The sequence below is a fragment of the Trichosurus vulpecula genome, chromosome 4 (assembly GCF_011100635.1).
Source record: "Trichosurus vulpecula isolate mTriVul1 chromosome 4, mTriVul1.pri, whole genome shotgun sequence".
In the NCBI taxonomy this organism is placed as follows: Eukaryota; Metazoa; Chordata; class Mammalia; order Diprotodontia; family Phalangeridae; genus Trichosurus; species Trichosurus vulpecula.
Window position 1 is genome coordinate 181,754,642 of NC_050576.1, and position 19,785 is coordinate 181,774,426.

General features: G+C 45.6%; 2 protein-coding genes across 3 annotated transcripts; both read right to left on the reverse strand.

Moving 5' to 3' along the window:
- Window positions 1–210: 210 nt before the first annotated feature.
- AOC2 (amine oxidase copper containing 2) lies at window positions 211–8,607 on the reverse strand. 2 transcript variants are annotated; one of them, XM_036756142.1, is made up of 4 exons: window positions 7,005–8,607; window positions 2,771–3,056; window positions 2,396–2,525; window positions 211–477 (listed from the first exon to the last, which is right to left on the reverse strand). In XM_036756142.1, exons 1-4 carry the CDS (start codon window positions 8,590–8,592, stop codon window positions 211–213), a joined length of 2,271 nt encoding a protein of 756 aa, XP_036612037.1. In that variant the 5' UTR covers window positions 8,593–8,607. The 2 variants fall into 2 exon arrangements, with proteins under 2 accessions (XP_036612037.1, XP_036612036.1); XM_036756141.1 differs by having other exon boundaries at window positions 2,396–2,518; window positions 2,845–3,056; window positions 7,005–8,592.
- Window positions 8,608–8,901: 294 nt separating this feature from the next.
- Window positions 8,902–17,056, reverse strand: PSME3 (proteasome activator subunit 3). Its single transcript, XM_036755963.1, has 11 exons — window positions 16,581–17,056; window positions 15,761–15,793; window positions 15,564–15,626; window positions 15,097–15,201; window positions 14,249–14,297; window positions 13,842–13,954; window positions 13,498–13,566; window positions 12,925–12,992; window positions 12,779–12,833; window positions 12,546–12,632; window positions 8,902–12,299 (listed from the first exon to the last, which is right to left on the reverse strand). Exons 1-11 carry the CDS (start codon window positions 16,620–16,622, stop codon window positions 12,219–12,221), a joined length of 765 nt encoding a protein of 254 aa, XP_036611858.1. The 5' UTR covers window positions 16,623–17,056; the 3' UTR covers window positions 8,902–12,218.
- Window positions 17,057–19,785: the final 2,729 nt, after the last annotated feature.

Here is a 19,785-nt window from a genome sequence, read left to right on the forward strand (position 1 = left end):
GGAAATGAGAAAGAATACAGAACATAACAGGACTGGGGAACAGGGTGGGGATGAATTCAGAAGGGATGTATGGAATGACTCCTAGCTGACTTTAAGAATGTGCAAGGTAAGTGGGTCTGTTGGGACACAAGGAGAGGATGAGAAAAATGACTGGGGCCAGAAGAGTTACAAAGGAGTTACAAGGTCCAGATGTCAGAATTCTAAGCAGGATTAGAAACCGTAGTAGGAAAATGGAGGCAGGTCAGGCACACAGGCAGCCAAGTCCGGGAGGCAGGCAATGGGATTGACATCGCAGACCCTGGCATCCTGATCGTCCCGAAAGTAAATAGCATCAGGGGAGAAGGCAGAGGGGTCCTCGTCAAAGAAGTTGTAGGGCCTGAGGAAGAAACCAACACCATTTCCCGAAGTCACTGTGTTGGGGACGTCCTCTGCGTGGGGGATATGCAGAAAGCTTGCTGTAACCCAGGCAACCAAATCCTGGGAAAAAGAGGACAGAACAACAAGGGCTGTGGTGGTGAGGATGAAACTTTGCCCACCCCACCCCGACCTGGCAGGGAGGAGGAGCCCTCCCCGTATCTCCATCTTTATCAATTTATCAACCAGCCCGATAACCACACTTCCCCCTGTCTCCTATAGGATCCATTGTCCTAGCTGCTCCCATGGGAAGCCAGCTGTGGGATGATTTGTGCTCCAGGTCTGAGCACTTCCTTACTAGCTCTCTCAGAGGCCACTCAATTGCCAAATCCAAGGGCCATTTTTTCAGTCCTCTTCCTTAAACCCTGCATCATTTTGAACATTATTGACACCATCCCCCTGCTTATTCTCTCATTTCTTGACTTCAGAGACACCACCTTCTCTCTGGTTCTCCTCCCTCTGCTCTAACAGCTCCATCTGTCTTTTTTGCTGGTACCTCATCATCAAGGTAGATGTTCTCCATCGGCCCTTGGCCTTCTCCCTCTACACTCCTACCTTCACCCCTATACCTTCAAACATCAATGCTCTATCAACTGAGATAATATTTATAAAGCACTTAGAATAGTGCCTAGCACATAGCAGAAACTTAATAATACTTATTCCCTTCTCTCTTCCCTTCTCTCCCTCTATCCAGGGGATTCATAGATCTATATCTCCATCCCTGATCTAAGTTCCACATCTGTGTCTACAAATGTCTACAGTTTGTCTCCAGCTGGACAAATCTCTCAAGCTCAGCATGTCCAAAATAGAATTTTTCTCTTTTAGTGCTCTTCAGTTATTTCTGTCACTGACTCATCCAGTTTCCCATATTAAAGTTCCCATATCACTCATATCCAAACAGTTTACCAAATTCTGTTGTTTCTGTGTTTCAAACCTTTCACATATCTGTCATCTCCTCTCTGGTCCCACTTTGGCCATTTTAGTACCAACCTTCAGTACTATCCACCTGGAATATTAAAATAGCTTCCCAAGATTTTTCAGCCTTCCCTTTCTCCTACTCTCAAATCTCTCTTTCTCATTGCTGCCAACATAAAACTTGATGTATTAATCCAGTCATCATTCCACCATTCAAATGTCTTTTAGGCTGTTTATTGTCTGCTAAGTAAAATTCAAACTCCTTTGCCTGGTATTTGTGATCCTCCACAATGCATGGCCACACCACCTTTCCAGCCTCATCACACACTACTCTCCTCTACTCCCTATACTCCAGTCAAACTGGACTTCTCCCCCTGAATATGTCTGTACTCTCCCACCTGCATGACTTTGTTCACAGTGTTCCTTGTGTCTGGAACGTGTTTGCTTCCAATCTTCACCTTGTCAAATATAGCCTTTAAAACCCAGTTCAAATGGCACCTGACATAAAGCCTTCCCTGATTCCCCTGGCTAGCACCAACCATTTCCCTGACAATTTCACTTTTTGTTGCACTTATGTACTATTTTGGTTTGTAGTTATCTGAATGAGTAGAAACAGAGCTGGATTTTGATTAAAGAGAAGTGGGTTTGAATCTTAGCTCTGCCACTTACTATCTTTGTGACTTTGGGCACTTGACCTAAGTGTCCTCATTTGTAAAATGAAGGGGTTGGATTAGGTGACCTGTAAGGCCCATTCTAGCTCGAGATGCTGTGGTCCTGAGTCCTGTGTCCTTCCTAAACTGCAAGATCCATGCGGGAAGGAGCTGTTTCTCATCTAAACTTCACCTCTCCCAGCACCTAGAGAACATTGCTTTGCACACAGTAGACATTTAATAATAATTACTGTTGGTTCTTGACCCTAGTGTTGATCATCAGAAAAGTCCCCATCCTTCCAAATGGCTCAGACATCCAAAGTCAAGATCTAGAGACTGGCAACCTAGAGTCAAAAAGACTGAACAATTTGGAAACTAAGTAACTCCTCTCCCACCCCATTGTTACAGCAACTGACCTCCCCTGAGAGCAGCTCATCATCAATGAAGTTGGCAAAGACCACAGTTGGTGTCCAGGGATCATTCTGGTTGTAGATGCTGCTGCTCTGTGGCTCCTCTTCTTTTCGGCGAGTCACTGCCAGCTGGTACCTAACCATGAGGTGGGGGCTCCAGGTAAGCCTGAGGGCCTTAGTTGAGGGGGGGCTGTTAGAGGGGTGGAATCCTTATACAGTCAGTGTTCTGTCCAGATGCTAGGAGATATTATTGCCCATCTCACTTCCCTTTGGTCTGGAGGAAGAGATGGGGAGCTAATGAGTTGAGATCTCCAGTAGCAGAGGTTAGAGGGCTACCTTTTCTTCCTGATTCTTCCCACCCAGATCCCCCTCCTTCCTTACCTTCCCCAGCTGAATGCCTTCTCCATGGTGGTCTCCTGGGGTAGATGTACTCCAGCAGGACTACGGATCTGGACACGATATCCACGGCGGTGACCCCAGGTATTGGTGTGGTTGCTGGCAAGGTAGAGGTATCTGGGGAGGTCATCTCCCAGGAGGAAGGCTGCCTTATTCTCCCTGTCCAGTATCTGCTTTGTCAGCTGTGGACGCTGCAGCTGGTGTTCAGGACTCCAAGGTACAGCTATGGGTTCAAACACCACATCCTCTGCCACCACCCAATTTCCTAGCCCTGCAGGGGTGAGGCAGGGGAGGGGTTGGATTACACATCATTTGAGATCAATTCAGACAAACTACACACACACACACACACAATGAGAGTAAGTGATGAACAAAATGACTGACTCATCTCTGATCGACCCCTATCAAATTCCCCACAAGGCTGTTTCACATCTTTTCCTCTATAAAACCCACAACTCTACCTCATCCCTATCCCCTATTTCTTAGAAAATAACCCTGCCTCTTCCTCTGTTAAGATCAGGAGTCCTCTCATCTCTCTTCCACACTCCAAAATCTGTCACATTATCACTCATCCTCTCGCTTCTTCCTTCTGGCCTCAGAGTAAGAACTTCTTTACAACTCCCCTCTTGCCAAACACAATCCCTCCACCTCTGTCTTGGTCCCATTTCCTCCAATCACAGGACTTGATTCATCATATTCTCTCTCCTTCATCTTTAGCTCCTTCCTCTCCACTTACAGACATGCTTAGGTTTCCCCTACCCTGACCAAACCTTTCCCTTCCTTCCCACTTGTCAAGCAATTGTCCTATTAGCTTTCTTCTTCTTCTCTCAAATGTAGTATGTTCAACACTAAGCAGAACATCTTTCTCCCCTTAACCTGCTCCTCCCTTCTGACCACTGTTGGTGGCACCCACTCTTCACCCAGTCTCCCACATTCATAATAACTTGGTGCTATCTTTGAACATTCCCTCTCCCTCTTGCCTCTCATAGCCAATCAGTTACCTAGGCTTATTGATTGCGTGGCTATACTCTTCTCATTTGTGCCCCCCTCTCTATCCCATTACCACCACTCTAGTACTGGCCCTGAGGACCACTTATCTGGACAATTTCATAGGTCTCCAATCTCCATTCACCTCCCCTGCCCTATAGCCCTCAAATCCACTCTGCATCCATCCTATTAGCAACTCTAGTCATGTCATTCCTCTGCTCAAAAATTATCAGTGGCCCCCTCTTGCCTTCTCAAGTTCAGACTCTTCTGCTTGTTATTCAAGACTTTCTACTCTTTAACCACAGTGCCTCCCCAATCTTATCTCGTTCTTATCCCCCCTCCTTGAAACTCTTATCCTACAGCCAAATTGGACTACTCTATGCTCTTACAAACACACACACACACACACACACACACACACACACACAGCTTGTCCTCTTATAACTCTTACTTTAAATGCAATGTCTGCTGTGCATTTTGTGGAATGCTCTCACTTCTTGCCTTTTTCTATTGGATCCCAAGTCATCCCTTAAAGTTCAACTCAAATACCACCTCATTCAGGAAACCTTCCTGGAGGATTCCACTCAACTACCATGGGTATTAAATTTTGAGTCAAAGAATTTGGGCACAAATCCTGAAGCTGCTTACTATCTGTGTGACTTTTCCTCCCTGGGGGAGTTTCTTCATTTGTAAAATGAAGGGGTCATTACCGAAATATCTTTTAAAATAAAGGAAAGGAGTAATATACTTGTCTTGACTAGGGATGGGAGGGATATTTTTGTCAAACAAGTGAACATTATTGGAGACAAAATTAACAGGTTTGATTATACAAAAATGTAGGATTTTACAATGCAAAAAGCACCTTTAAAATTAAAAGACATTGGGGGAAAAGCATTTAGAGCAAATATCAGATAAGTCTGATGTATAAAAATCTATAAAGATCTTACATATATGTGCGATTGTCACATATATAATTTTACGTATACATACACATACGTATACGACCAATGGAACAATGATCAAGAGACATGAACAGACATTTCAGAAGGAAGAATTACAAACTGCTAATAACTGAACAAAAATATTGGTAACCAGAAAAATGCAAATCAATACAATCTTAAGATAACATTTCCTACCCAACTAGGATGAGAAAAATAGCAAATATGATCAAAATCAGAATTGGTGTGACTGCAAGATGAACTTTTAATAAATTGTTAGTGGAGCTGCAGACTGCTGCAAACATTTTGGATAGCAATATATAACAATATGAGACTGAAAAAACTGATAATTTTTGTATTAGCAATTCTTATAGGATCTTATCCTAAGATATCACAAAGGGATGTTTATATTTAAAAATTCATAATTGCTTTATTTTGCAACAGAAAAAAAGGAAACCATCTATATGCCCCAAAATCAAAGAATGGCTGAATATGTTATGGTGTACTAATGTAATATTAGTGAATTGAGAGCTGGCCTTGGAGCCAAGAGTACCTGGGTTCAAGTCCTACCTTTGACACACACTGGCTGTGGCAAGTCACCGAACCCTAGTTCTCTGGGCAACTCTCTAAAACTATAAATTGCAGAGGTGCCAACCTCCATCAGCAGAGGGAGTTTCATCTGGAGTTCTCTGTATCAATGAAACCACAGGTCCAGTCCCCCCCTCTCTATGGTGCCGTGTGTGTGTGGCAGGGGTGGGGGGGTACACATACACATATGGAGACCTGAGCCCAAATCCTGCCTCAGACACTTACTAGCTATGTGACCCTAGGCAAGTTACTTTACCTGTTTGACTTATCCCACTGGAAAAGGAAATAGAAAGCCATTCCAGTAAAGGTCCACTGGATCATGAAGTTGAACACAACTGGGCATCGTCAATAATCATTCTAATTGTATATATTATGTTACACACACACACACACACACACACACACACACACACACACACGAGTATACAAGAAGACCTATGAAAAAAAAGTAAATCAAGAAAACAGAATCAGAACCATAAATACATTGACTACAATGAAAAGAATGGAGGCACGTAGGGAAGGAGGGAAGAAAACAAAAAGCAGAAAAGAACTTGAGACAGATTTAAAAGAGTACAAAAAGCAAACACATTTCATTAGGTGTTTAATTTGCTTTTGTTTATGGTTAAAATAAAATTAGAATGAAAAACAAAAAAAGAAAAAAGGGGGTTGGAATAGGTGATCTCCAGAGTCCCCTCCAACTCCAAATCCTGTGATGACTTTGAAAAATTTTACTGCCAGTTTCCATCCTCAGTCCACTGAATGATGGTGAGAAAAATCGGTTACATGCACAAAATATACCTATCCCATGTTAACTTCTAAGGTTGGTGTGTGATCTTACCCACAGCAGGAAAAACGAGATGCCTTTCCTCTTAAACCACTGTTGATAGGATCTCTTTAAGGGACATCCCTGGATTAATAATCCTGTGCTGTAAGGCAGCTTCATCAAAGTATGTTCCGAAACACTTTCCACCCCCATTCAACTCTGCAGCTTACTGGTAGCCTTTATAGTTAGCCTCATGTGGATATCACTTGAGATAGTCCATACCAAGCACTTTGCAAAATCTTAAGGTGCTACATAATGAATGCACACTCTTCATGTTGAACGTAGTTTAGAAAACTTGGGTTCAAATCATGACAACGTGGGAAAGTCACTCACTCTCCTTGAGGTTTCCTCATTTATGTAATGGAGAATAGTATCTGTCATTGCTATCTCACAAGAGTTGTGTGGCTTACATGAAATAATATCCATCGAGGGCTCTGTGACAGTTATTATGTGACAGGCCTCTCATACCTTCCCATGGCCACAACAGTCAGCCCACTGATAACCACCCAACTCACCCAAGCCACCCTGACCCCTCTAGGTTTATGCAGCTGCCCACACCTCCCATGTTGCAACATCACTGGACCCCAGAGCATGCTGCAAGTGACAAAAGAGATCAGAGCTAAGGGAGAAACAAAACATTAATTCCCACTGGCTTGAGAATGTGAGGCAAATTCATCACCTTGTCAGATGTCTGATAACCTAATGTTTCATGGCCTGTGTCCGATACTTCATAAAGTGGACATCATAATCATTTAGGTTACTCTCACCAAATGCATTACGCTATTTGCGTGGTATTCCAATTATATCCCCCCTGGTCTCCTTCCAAAGACTAGTGTTTTGTACCCACCTCCCTACAGATTCCTTGTCCCCAAACCCAAATTACCTGCTACATCCAGGTCCAGCTTGAAGTGAAAGGCATGAGTGTGCACTGTCCCCAGAACTTGTCCCCCTATGCGGTTCCCAAAGTGGAGAGTATCCTCTCCCCCACCTAGAAAGGCTGTATTGACATAGCCTGTGGCATGGACCCGTCCCTCAAGTGCTCCATGAGGGTGTAATACAAAGTCCCAGATGTAGTCATAGTTGCCCACAGATGACACTGACCGGATAACAAGAGCTGAACCAGCCACAGCACCAAAGTAATGACCCTGTATCTGATTATGGTGTCTTCGAAGGGGCATCCCCTGTGCCTCCTCAAATACACACAATGCCCCAGGGAGCAACTGGGCTGTCCCCTGGCCCACCAGCACATAGGCATCCACCATAGTAGCTAAATAGGGACAATCCACTCCCCGAACAAGCCCCCGACTGTTCCGACCAATCCCGTAAGTGCTATCCAAGTAGTGGGTCATCATTGTCTTAGGTGAGTTAGCACCATAGATGGAGAGACATTCCTGGACACTGATCTCATAAGCCACCCGCTCCCCTTTGAAGCATACATCAAAAATCCTCATGCCACTGAATACCCCAAGGCCGAAGGTAAATGTCCAAAACGGAGAGACTACTTGACTCCCCTGGACGCTATATCGGGGACCCTGGGGTGAGAACTGTAGAGGAGGAGGAGGACCTGGAGGTACCTTAGGCCTCAAAGATGATGCCCCATCCGGTAAGGGTGGAGCAACCCTAACCACATCCATTTGACCAGCCTTGAACTTTTGCTCCAATTGGCCCAGGTCCTCATAGTAGTAGCCTTGAAAGTAGACCTTCCGGATGGACCATCGAGCTGGGTCCAAATCCCCATGATCCAGCAGCAGTTCCAGTCCCACAGGATGCAGAAAAAAGCCAGCACCCGAGACGTTCTGGTAGAGGGCAAGCCAAGTGGTACGCTCCCCTGATGCAAAACCACGAGAAGGTGAGTGCACAGGTGCCAAAGAAGAGCCATCGTAATTGAAGACAGAAGTCAGGAAGACAGGTGCCTTGGGCAGTTCTACTTCCTTCAAGTGCCTCCATACCTGGGCAAACTCAGTCTTCAGCATAGGGCGCCGATAATAAGGGAGGGGACCCCCACGGCGTTCTACAGTCACATCCCGGAGGTAGGACAGGCTCGGCAGTGGCCCCACCACAAACTCGCTAACATTGGGCTGGGCCTGATGGCCAAAGAAGACCACAACTAAGGCTTCACGGGGAGGTGGCGGTTCTCCCCCATCCAGGTGGGCCAATGCTGCAGCTTTGGGAGGCAGGTGTAACTCCACTGAGTAGACACAGTTGTCTGACGGGCTGGCATTGCTTGCATCTACCAACCCTGTCCCCAGCTGCTGGGTCAGGAAGCGCATCACTGAAGCCAACTCCTCCTGGGTCAAATCTGAGAAGAGCCGACTCCTGTTAGAATGCAGCCAAAACTGACTGACAGGGGTCCTTGAGGGGCAGTGGGGAGGTTGGCTGGAGGCACTCCTACCAGTCACCAGAACACAAACCAGAGCAAAAATGGTGACAATGGAAAGAGCCAGGAGGACCAGGACCACCCTCATATTCATACTGACTACAAAACACTGTGGCATTAGGAGTCCCAGGTAGCGTTCTCCCAGTTGCTTCTCCCAGCTCCAGGCATCAACTCTGGGGAAGAAAGCTACTCTCTGGGTTAGGACTGAAGCTCTCCACCCTCTGGTCTAGATATGTAATTTTCCCTATAATTGGCTTCTTTGGTCCTGCCCTCTCCATTTTCCTCTTCCGTGGTTTGGCTTCCCCAATTGCCACCCACTCCCCCATCCTCCCCAGCCCCAGTACACCAGTAATCAGGTTCCAACAACAATAAAAACTGTAGGTACTTTTCATCACTGCCAATGTTGTTGGTTAAAAACGTTTAATTTAGGGGTTTCCTTTAGTTAAAGGACAGCATAGACCAAGGGCAAAGAAATTTTAGAATCTTGAAGTACAACCAAACAGGTGCTGGAAAAAGATTCCTGCTTTAAAAGTCTCCTTATGAGGCATCCTTGTGCAGAGGTAAAGAGCATTGACTGGGAGTCAAAGAACCTAAAAGGACAGCCCTGCACTGAAATCCCAGCTCTATTCATTAATATCCTTTGAGACTCACAGCACGTTACTTTTACCTTTGGAGGGCTAAGGGGTGAGGGGAAGGTCTCAGTTCCCTCATGTATAAAATGGAGTTGGGATAGTTAATTTCTAAAGTACTTTCTTAATTCTGATGTTGCACATACATATACATATATGTGTGTGTGTGTGTGTGTATGTATATGTATATATATATATATATATATATATATATATATATATATACATACACACATACATACGGCCCTCTCCTCATCTCTTCACAGAGCCTCGGGTGAGGACTCCATTTTAATACAGTACAAGGGCAGCCTAGAGGTAGCCAGCATCTGGACCACTACACTTTGCTACCCCCAATACCTTTCTGCTTTTCTCAGGTAATAAGCTAGGTCCTACCGTAAGCCTGAGCTCCAGGCCTAGGTAACATGACCACCCACCCATCGCAGAAGGAAGGTACTCTTTGCCATGTGTCTCTGCCTCACATCTCTAGGAAGGCCTCTCTGTTGTCTAATCTCCTTTTCCCACATTAGTCTTTTTTTTAAACTGATTCTGAGAGGTGGAAGACAACAAATCCTAAGTAAAAGCTAGTTGTTTTGGTTTTGGTTTTTTTGAGTGGCAGCAAGGTTAGGCTGGTATCAGACCACGACTGGGAAATGAAAGGTATATTTGCAAGATGTAAATCAAGGAGAATCCCAGCCAAACATACCAAAAAAAACCCCCAAAATTCACCACTCCTATAATGAACAGACTAAGTATCAATATACAAAGTCTTTAAGGAATTGAAAATACCCTTCTGAAAATCAGAGATCAAACCCTGTCTCTGACACATCCTGGCAAGGCATCCCTGAGCCAGTCACTTCAAGTCTTAGTGCTCTAGTTAACTCTCTAATACTAGAGTTGACAGAAGGGACTGATCTACAATGGTAAATTAAGTTCCTGGATGGGAGCTCCCACACCAATGAAATCACAGGCACAGCATGCTTTCTCCCTGATCCCTCCCTCGAACAAGGGCATATGGGACAGGCAAAGGGCATGGGGGTGCAGTAGGTTGAGCACCAATCAAGCCAGTTAGGAGGCTGCTGTTTGAGTCTCGGCTCACCACTAACCAGCTAATATGACCTTGGACAAGTCGTTCTCCTTGGGGTGTCAATTACCTCCTCTATAAAACAGGAGTGTGGGTTCAGATGACCTTCCAGCTCAGATACTGCAGGTCTCTAAGTTTGATGGTGAGGAAGCTCTACACCAAGTACATGAGAGCACAGCAGCCCCTACTGGCAGCTCATGAGAATCACTGGGGGAGGGAGCACAGATGCCAGAAGAGAAGGGGTGGGGGTAGAGGAGAGGAGGAGACTCTCACATTTCAGAGGCACCAAGACAGACTGGGGGGGCCACCAGAGAAAGGGTCCACCTTTCCCCCTAATACTGGAAGACCGTGTTAGATCAATCTTTATATTTTTGAAGGGGGAGTAGAGGTTGCTCACCTCGTCTGCAGTCAGCCTGTAAGGGGAGGTGTGTGTACAGAGATTGGCCTCAGTTTTCTGAGGATCACACTAGGGTCTGTGATTTTAAAAAAAGGTCAAAGTACCTGTATTTTTAATAATTTCTTGACATGGTAAAAGAATTTTACATTACGATCCAGGGAAGCTGGGGTAGGATAAGGAATGGGGAAGCTGGGTTGGGGATATCAGAACAATCCAACAAACAAAAAAGCAAACAACACCAAGAAACACATGGTGGAGAGGGACAAGGTAGGTTGGGGACAAGGACGGGATCTAGGGGAGGCCCAACTAAAACACAGTTGGTTTGTTACTGAATATTACTCATGGGATGACAATGTCCTTACTCCTTCACTATAACATAATGGGACAGATAGTGATGCATCCCAGGTGGAAACCAGCAGGAAAGTGAAGAGAGAGAAAAACCGAAGGGGGGGAAACACACACAGGGGAAAGGTTGATTGGCTGAAAAAAACAGAACCTCTCTGAGGGGTAACAGGGCTGGGGGAAGATGGGCGAGGTCGAAGAACCTGTAATAATGAATGGAATATATCCAGAGAGTTCTCAAGAGAAAGACAGCAACTCTTCATGTTTCTGACCCATATTTTCTCACACACAAACACACGCACACATGCACGCACACACCCTACCCTCCTTGGGAAAAAATATAAATAAGAAAAATACTCCAAAAGGAAAAAGCCTAAAAGTAGCATCTCATCTAAGCTCAGAAAACACCACCTCCCATTTGTAACTGATTTAAGAGCCAAAGAGTTGGGGCAGCAGTCTTTGGAACAATTCCCAACAAGACTCTGAGTTACAGGATGGTAGCTGCCTTCCCTCCCCATCAATCTGCTCAGGTGTAACAGACTGTGCCTCTCAGCTGAATCTTCCTCCACTTAGCCTGGACACCTGACTCTTGGAGCTAGGATGAACTCCTGAAGAGGATGGAAGGTCTGGTAATAGGGTCAGGAACATGTGCGGTGGCAGAGCTACACATGGAAAACTGAAAACCTCCCAAAAAAGACATCAAAAAAACCTCTGAGACAGTAGAAAGTATAATATTTCCCAAGGTCCCAGGGGTAGGGAGATGCAATTTAGGAAATACAACCTCTCCCTCCCTTTTCCCCCCACTTCCCATCCCATCATCAGGAATCCTTTATGCCAGAGACAGGTAAGGGTAGCCCACCCCATTCCCTCAAAGAAACACTAAGGTCTTTCACTTCCAACTCCCCCAATGTCTAACCAACTAAGTGAAAAGAAGACAAAACAGACCAAGAGACCAGAGGTGGATTGGGGTGGGAAAAAAAGTTCAAGAGAAAGTGCACGTGTGCATGGACACATATGCAAACGCTCCAGAAACGAGTCTCAACAGGGCAGGTTGGGAATGGGGACTAGGGTAGGAGAGTTCCTGAGGCCTGAAATAAGAGGTAAACACGTCACAGAACTACATGAGAGCTTCATTAGACTCTAACTAAAAACAGAAGAGAGGTGTGATTACTATTTCCAGCCAGTTTCCCCATCTCGATAGTCATGTAACAAACCAAGGCAATGTCGGTCTTGAGCCAGACTCACAGAGTCCCCTGGCTCTGGCCCTGGCCTCAGTACAGCGTCTCTGCATTGCTGCTCCGGGGCCGCTTGATCTTCTCAATGTTTTTCAGGATCATGTCATGTAAAGTGACCTGAGAGAGAGGTTGGGGGAGGAGGAAGGAAAATCACCCACCTGGCTCTCATCCAGCATAGGCAGAGGGACTTCAAACAGAGCTTTCAGGTCAGGAGATGGGATCACTGGATATCAACCACCAACTTCATGGCCCTGAACCCTCAGGTGAGAAGCAGAATCTAACCCCCCCTTCCCCCCACCAGATGAGTGCTGAGAGAAGCCAGGACAACCGGAGGGTTACATGGTAAAGGGATCAATCACTCACATATTGGTTCCGCAGTTCTGATATGATGAGCCGAAGGCTGATATATTCCTTCTCATCGATCTCTGTCACTGTGCGTCGATAGTCTTCCTGAAGAATGGGAAGGAAGGAAAGAAAAAGGAGAGGGAAAAGAGGAGTGGCTGTTTTTCAGGGTTGGGATGAGGGTCTGCTTATTCGAGATATTGCTCCCAATGTCAAACTTCCCATCCCCCACCTACCACAATTTTCTCACTTACCACATGGGGATATTTGGCTATTTTAGAAACCAATTTGGCTCTCGTAATGTAGTATCTAGAAGGAGAAAAAAAGAGCAAAGAGCAAGTAATAGAAGTAAAGACAGACTCTATTCCCCAATCCCAGGGATAGCTCCCAACAGTCCTACCTAGAAATCTGGTCCAGATAAGATGCAGCTTCACTCTCCACAGTCCTTAGTTCTGCAACTGTCTCCTCCTGTGACGGATTAAAGGGTGGATGTGTGCAAGCAAATCTATTCATACTGATACCCCATTGGACACCAGCAGGCAAGACCGAAAATAGCCAGAATAGATGGAAAACTGCCTCAACCTCCTCTTCCAGCTATCTCCTTCCTCCCCATAAATGACCATGTATGTACACGCTTTCACTCAAGGATTTTCAATCAAGTACCTATTTTGCAGAAGTGTAAAAATCATGTAGGACAAAGATAAGACCGTGGATGAAGAAAGATGTAGGACAGAGAAGACCAAATTTCTGCTCTCCAAAATATAAAAAATAAAAGAAGAGCCTAGAAGTAGCACCTGGATCTAAGCTTCAGAAAACACCACCTCCCATCTGTAACTGATTTAAGACAGCCCAATAGTTGGGGCAGCAGTCTTTGTAACAATCCCCAACAAGACTCTGAGTCACAAGATGGTAGCTGCCCTCCCTTCCACCCACCACTCATTGAGAGCTGATCACCTAGTTTGGAAGGTGTTACCTGGATGGATACACCAAAGTTATTCCCATCTTCTATCCTGGGGATAAGGAGCTGAACCCACATTTTCACCTGGAAAGCAAAAAAAGCAACATGAGAATCAGTCGCCTTTCTGTCGGAGAGTTATCACTTAAGTGAAAAGTACTGCTGTATGGAGGAAGAAAGGAAAAGGGTCACTAAAACAAAGAGGAAATTGGGGGGTGGAGAGGTAAGGGCAAGAAATGGCCCTTCCACCTCAAGAATAAATACAAAACCATCACTCTTCCTCTTCATGTGAGCTATTATAAGCCTTTTCCCCAAACCATCATCATCTGCACACCCAGCCCCCCATTCCACTCTGGTCTTACCGTGTTGCATTTCTCGATTAACAGCCGGATTTCAGGTTTCACCTTTTCAATAATGTCCACCAGCTGCTGGTTGCTTTTTAACATCCCATTAGGCATTACAAACACCTTGGTGCCTGGTGGGAAAGGGAAACAACTAATTTTGTCTGGAAGAGGAACAGATATTTTTCTCCCTCCCCTGCCCCAGGGCCTGATATGCTAATCTCCCCCCTTTCCCCCCTCAACCCATGAGACTAACGCCAGGTCAGGCCTTCCTTTCCTCCAAAGAAAAGCAGTTTCTGGATGGCTCAGAATTCTAATTTCAGGTTAATTCAGTTCTAGAAAATGCAATCAGACTGTAGCTCTCTGGACACCATATCAACCAAGATGGGGCTTACAGAAGTAGGTTTGGGGAAAGGGATGGTGCTCACCCTGGAAGGCCTCCTCACACTCATCCAACTTCCTCTTCTTCAAATTGGGCTAAGGACATGCAGAGGTTAAGTGTTACCCTCCTCAAAGATATCAATTTTTAAATTACTTTATCCTACTGTTCCCACAGAATCCTGAAACCTAAATTGAAAGTCCCCCATTGTTGATTCCATTCAATTCAATAAACATTTATGTGCCCATGTGTATAGCACTATGCTCTGATACCCAGTATAAAGACATAGTAAACAAGAAATCTGCTCTCAAGAAATAAACTAATTGAAAAGGCTAGACTCATTAAGCAAGTGATAGAGATAATTTGGTATAAGCTACATATAAATAAATGCTAATGAACATTAAGCAAAGAAATGAAATCAATATGGGTTGAATTTATTTGGGTATTCTTGCTTCAGGTCTACTGGTTCCATAAATAGCTGACACTTAGATAGCACTTGCTTTCAGATTTGCAAAGTGCTTTACACATATTATCAAATTTTTATATACAAGGGTATAAGCCAGATAGAAGGATGAGCTTAGACAGCAAGAACTTCCTGATCGATGACAGAGTATGAGATACAAACTGGTGAAAAAGCCTTGCCCAAGACCAGATAGCCTATAACCTCTAGAGAATGTGTATGGTGATTTCAGTACTGCTGGATCTCACAACAGCTTTAGGAACAAGATAAAGAGTCTTCTCATGTTACAAGTGCAGAAACAAGAAAGATTATGCTAAACTCAAAGAAGCTGGTTCCTAGTCCCTAAAGTAGGTCCTTACATGGTCCCTCACGCAAACAGAACTCTGCTCTAGGGGCACCTATTGGTCACCAACAGAGAATAGTAAAGGGAAACTTACACCATCCAATCCATCGTGGCTATTGGTAAGAAGGATGGGATCAGGGACAGGGAGATTCATGTCTGAGTGGATCTGGGTTAAATCATGGATGTTTAAGATAGGCTCCTGGAAAGAAAAAAAAAACCTGTGTGTTTTCAAGTTAAATAGAAATGGAAGGATGATTTAAGTGGAAAGATGGGGGAAGGGCTATAAGTGTGGAATGTCACTGTCAGCTAGTTGTGCTTAACCTTTTTTTTGTTGTAAGGAAGGACTCAGGGAAATGGAGGTACAATAACATCTAGAAATTATTCCAATGTTAAAACAAAAGGAACAAGTAAAATCTTTCTTAAGGTATAAGGAAGAAGACTGTATGATAGAATCAAACACAAAGCAGACAATTCCAATTTGCTATGGAGTCCAGCATCCTGAGGAAACTAGGGATAAAGGCAGCTACAGAAGGGAAGGGAGGGAAAAGAAGTATCTCTCACCTTCAAAAAACTATCAAGTTCTAATAACTTCTTTGGGAAAAAATTTGCCACCAAGTCTTCTGCCTGAAAGGGACACAGTGAAGTTGACTTACTGCTTGCTGGAGGGTATTTGCCATCCAATGTACACACTACCCAGGTAGCCTTTTTTGGGTAGCCCCAACTAAATCTCTTCCCACTCAACAAGCATCATCACTCACCTCACTTGTGATCCGCTCCCTGAAAGAATCAACCTGCAAAGAGCAAGAACAAACATCAGGACTTCCTCCAAAGCCTGGAAGCAGGGGGAAGAGATGTGCCCTCATAAGCAAAAACAAAAACAAACCAAAAAAAAAAAACCAACAAAAAAAACTCCACACATACACACCAAAAAACAATTCCTGGTGGCTCTGCTCACCTTGCAGTTGTAATGAGAAGACGAGAGACCCCCAGATTCTAAGTATTTTATTTTTTTGAGGATCCATTTCTCCATCTTGGGGGTGGTACCCACGGAATAGGGGCCAATACTCGTCGGTTTTTCCTCCCTCCCTGTGTCAGCTTGCTCCCCCAGGTAAGGGGGGTAGTAAAGGAGTGGGGACTTGGGGGCTGTGATCTCACAAACGCATCCCCCAACCCTCAGTGACGATGCGACTGCAACCCCAAGCACCTGTGGGATCTTGGAGCCGAAGGGGGGCGGGGGGGGGGGGGGAGTTGCCACCGCACGATCAATAGAAGGAGGACTGGTTTTCGCAGCGGCTTGCCTAGGGGACCCAGCCCCACACGTATCCGTCACCGCTTCCCCAGAGCCCGGCGCGGGGCGAAGCAGCAGCGGCCCCAGAGTAGTAGCATCCCTGGGTGAAGCGACGCTCCGCCCGCCTCCAGGGCGAGCCGGTGGCCAGCCGAGGCTGGTGGCAGGACGGGGCGGGCCCGGGGCAGGGGGAGAAAGCGACGGACTCAGAGAGCCCCCGGGAGACAAAGGCGGCCGCCGCGGGGTCAAGAACCGGCCCGGCGGGGTCGCGGGGAAGAGGCGGGGGCTGCTACCTTGAGCTTCACTTCCTGATCCACCTTCAGCAGCGAGGCCATGGCCGGGGCGGGCGGCGTCCGCTCCGCTGGGGGCTCCGGGGCGGGGGACCGGAGGACCTGAGCACGGGGGCAGGCTTCGGCTTTCTTCGGGCCTCCGCCGGCCTATCTGGCTCCCTTGCTTCCTCGCTGCCTGCCTCCCGGGCGCCTGCCTGCCTTCTTGCCTGCCTGCCTCCCAGCTCGCTCACCCGCTTGCTCGCCCGGCTTCCGCCGCTTGCACCGGAACTCGCGTCACAGCCAATAGCCGGCGGGCTCGCGGGCGGCACGTGTCCGGCGCGCGCTCTTACGCACGCGCGCCCTAACGCGCGGCGCAAGCCCGGGCAGGAGGCCAAGGTGTCATGGTCTCTCCCGTCTCAGGTCTTAGCAGCTGCTCTGGGCAGAGAATTGGAGTGAGGGGCTCCCTGGGAGGCTAACGAGAGCTTGTGCCTTTCTCCTTTGGGCCCCGGGGCATTACGTGGAGAGTGTGAAAGGCCACTGGGGCCCTGGGCATCATAGGCCGTCATCACACCTCTGGCGGACCCGAGGCGCCTGTGCGCCGTCGCGTGCCAATGACGTCAACACTGCGGGCCGGGCCCTGGGCTGTCAGTGGAACCCAGCAGGTGCAGGAAGCGTCGGGCGGGGGCGGGCTAGTTCTGGGCCCTGTGATGCTTGCCAAGGTGCCAACCACCTGGTCCCTGCTGAGGAAGTGCTCTGAGGTCAGCGACTGACTCATCAATAGATTCAAAGAATTACAAAGGGAACTTAGAGATTATCTCGTCCTACCGTGCCCTTTTACAGATAAGGAAACTGAGGCCCGGAGATGGAAAGTTGGTAGATCAAAGTTACACGGGTGACAGAGCCAGGTCTAGAAACCATAGCCAAAAACAGAACACACCCTTATCTAACAACAGTTTAGGACCATGCACACGATGGGCTTTCCCCATCAGCACTTTGTTTTGTAACTCTGGAATACATTTCTTATGTAATGTTTATTACAGTTATCAATATTCGAGTCTTATACCCCACTTGACTGTAACCTCTACGAGGTTCAAGGGTCTTTTCTAAATTTTGTATCTCAAGCACCTAGCAGCACATTGCTTTGCACGAGAAACCTCATAAGTGTTTTTTTGTGTGTGTGCATGTGCTGTACCCTTTGTCAGAGGACAATTGGAATACCTGATGAGCCCTGATGTGTGAAGGGTCTTCACAGTTCCTTAAGTAGTGGGCAGAAAAGTTGCAATATTGTATTCTACAACTCATGTTGTCTCCTCCTTGTAGGGCTGGATTTGGAGTAAGGAAAGACCTGAGTTCAAATTCAGCTGCTGACACCAAGATGTTAGCTTTTACTATTCATAGTTAGCAGGATGAAAGGTGTAAAGAATAGCTTTATTTTATAGCAATTTCGAGTTTGAAAAATGCTTTACTAGTTGATCCTCAGAACCCCATGAGTTAGAGATAATATAATTATACTATTTTAAGAGTGAAGACACAGGCTCCAAAAGGAGAAGTTAAATTGCCCAAGATCACACAGCTGGATTTGAACCCAGATCGTTGTTTTTTTGTGACTCCAAGTTCAGCCCTCCATTACATCTCATAAGCTACTCATCCGTAGGTGCTCTTGTCAGTCAATGGACATTTATTAAATTCCTACTATGTGCCAGGCTCTGTTCCAAGTACTAGGGATACAAAAAGAGACAAAAGACAGTTCCTGCTCTCAAGTAGTTCACAACCTAACATGGAAAACAACAGGCAAACAAATACATACAAACAAGCTATATACAAGAGGAATAAAAAACAATTGAGAAAGAAGGCACTAGAATTAAGAAAAGTTGGAAAGGCTCCCTGGAGAAAATAGAATTTTAGTTGGGACTTGAAGGTGGTAGGCAGAGATGAGGAAGGAGAGTAGTCCAGGCATGGAGGCACAGCCAGAGAAAATACCTGAAGCTGAGAGATGGAGTGTCTTTTTTGTTGGATGGCAAGGAGGCCAGTGTCACTAGATAGAAAAATATGTGGCTGGGAGTAAAGGTGTAGGAAGACTTTCATTAAGCACCTCTCATAGGAGGAGACAAAGACCACTATGCTTCAAGTACTACATTGTGGATCTGGGGTTTTCCCCCACTTAATGGAAAGAAGAAAAAGAAAAGAAAGAAGAAAAACAAAAAAAGTGAAAATAGTCTGCTTCAATTTGCATTCAGACTCCATAGTTCTTTCTCTGGATGTGGATAGCACTTTCCATCATGAGTCTTTCGGAATTGTTTTGAATTATTGTTTTGCTGAGAAGAGCTAAGTCTATCATAGTTGATCATCATACAATGTTGCTGTTACTGTGTAAAATGTTCTCCTGGTTTTGCTCACTTCACTCAGTATTAGTTCATATAAGTCTTTCCAGGTTTTTCTGAAATCTGTTCATCATTTCTTATGGAACAATAGTATTCCATTACATTCATATACCACAACTCGTTCAGCCATTCCCCAATTGATTGATAGGAATCCCCTCAATTTCTAATTCTTCGCCACCACAAAAAGAGCTGTTATAAATATTTTTGTGCATGTGGGTCCTTTTCCCTTTTTTATGTTCTTTTTGGGATACAGACCTAGTAGTGGTCTTGCTGGATAAAAGGGTATGCACAGTTTGGTTGCCCTTTGGGCATAGTTCCAAATTGTTCTCTAGAATGGTTGGTTCAGTTCACAACATGAGGATCTGTTTTATGTTCTACTTACTCTCAGTAACTCAACCCCATCTGCCAGGGAGTTTCAGATCATAGAATCTGAATTGGAATGCCCTAAGGCAGTCATCTAATCCAATCCATAGTTAACAGGAATTGCCTTTCAAATATCCTGACAAGTGGTCACTCAGATTCAAGTTGAATACCTCCAGTAAGGAGAGCTTTCTACCTCCCCAAGCAGCCTGTTGCATTTTTTCCGGCAAGCACATACTGTTGAAAAGTCAATCTTGATGTTTTCAGCTTTCTCAGGATCATGAATTTAGATCTATCTATAAAGGTCCTAAGAGACCATCTGGGCCAAACCCCTCATTTTACAGTTCATTAAATAGGTCCAGAAAGGTTGTGACTTGCCCAAGGTCACACAGGTCTTAACTGGCAGAGCCAGGATTCCAATTCAGATTCTGTGACTCCAAGTTTACCATGCTGACTTCAAAAGAGAAACAGCCCTTACACCATAGGAA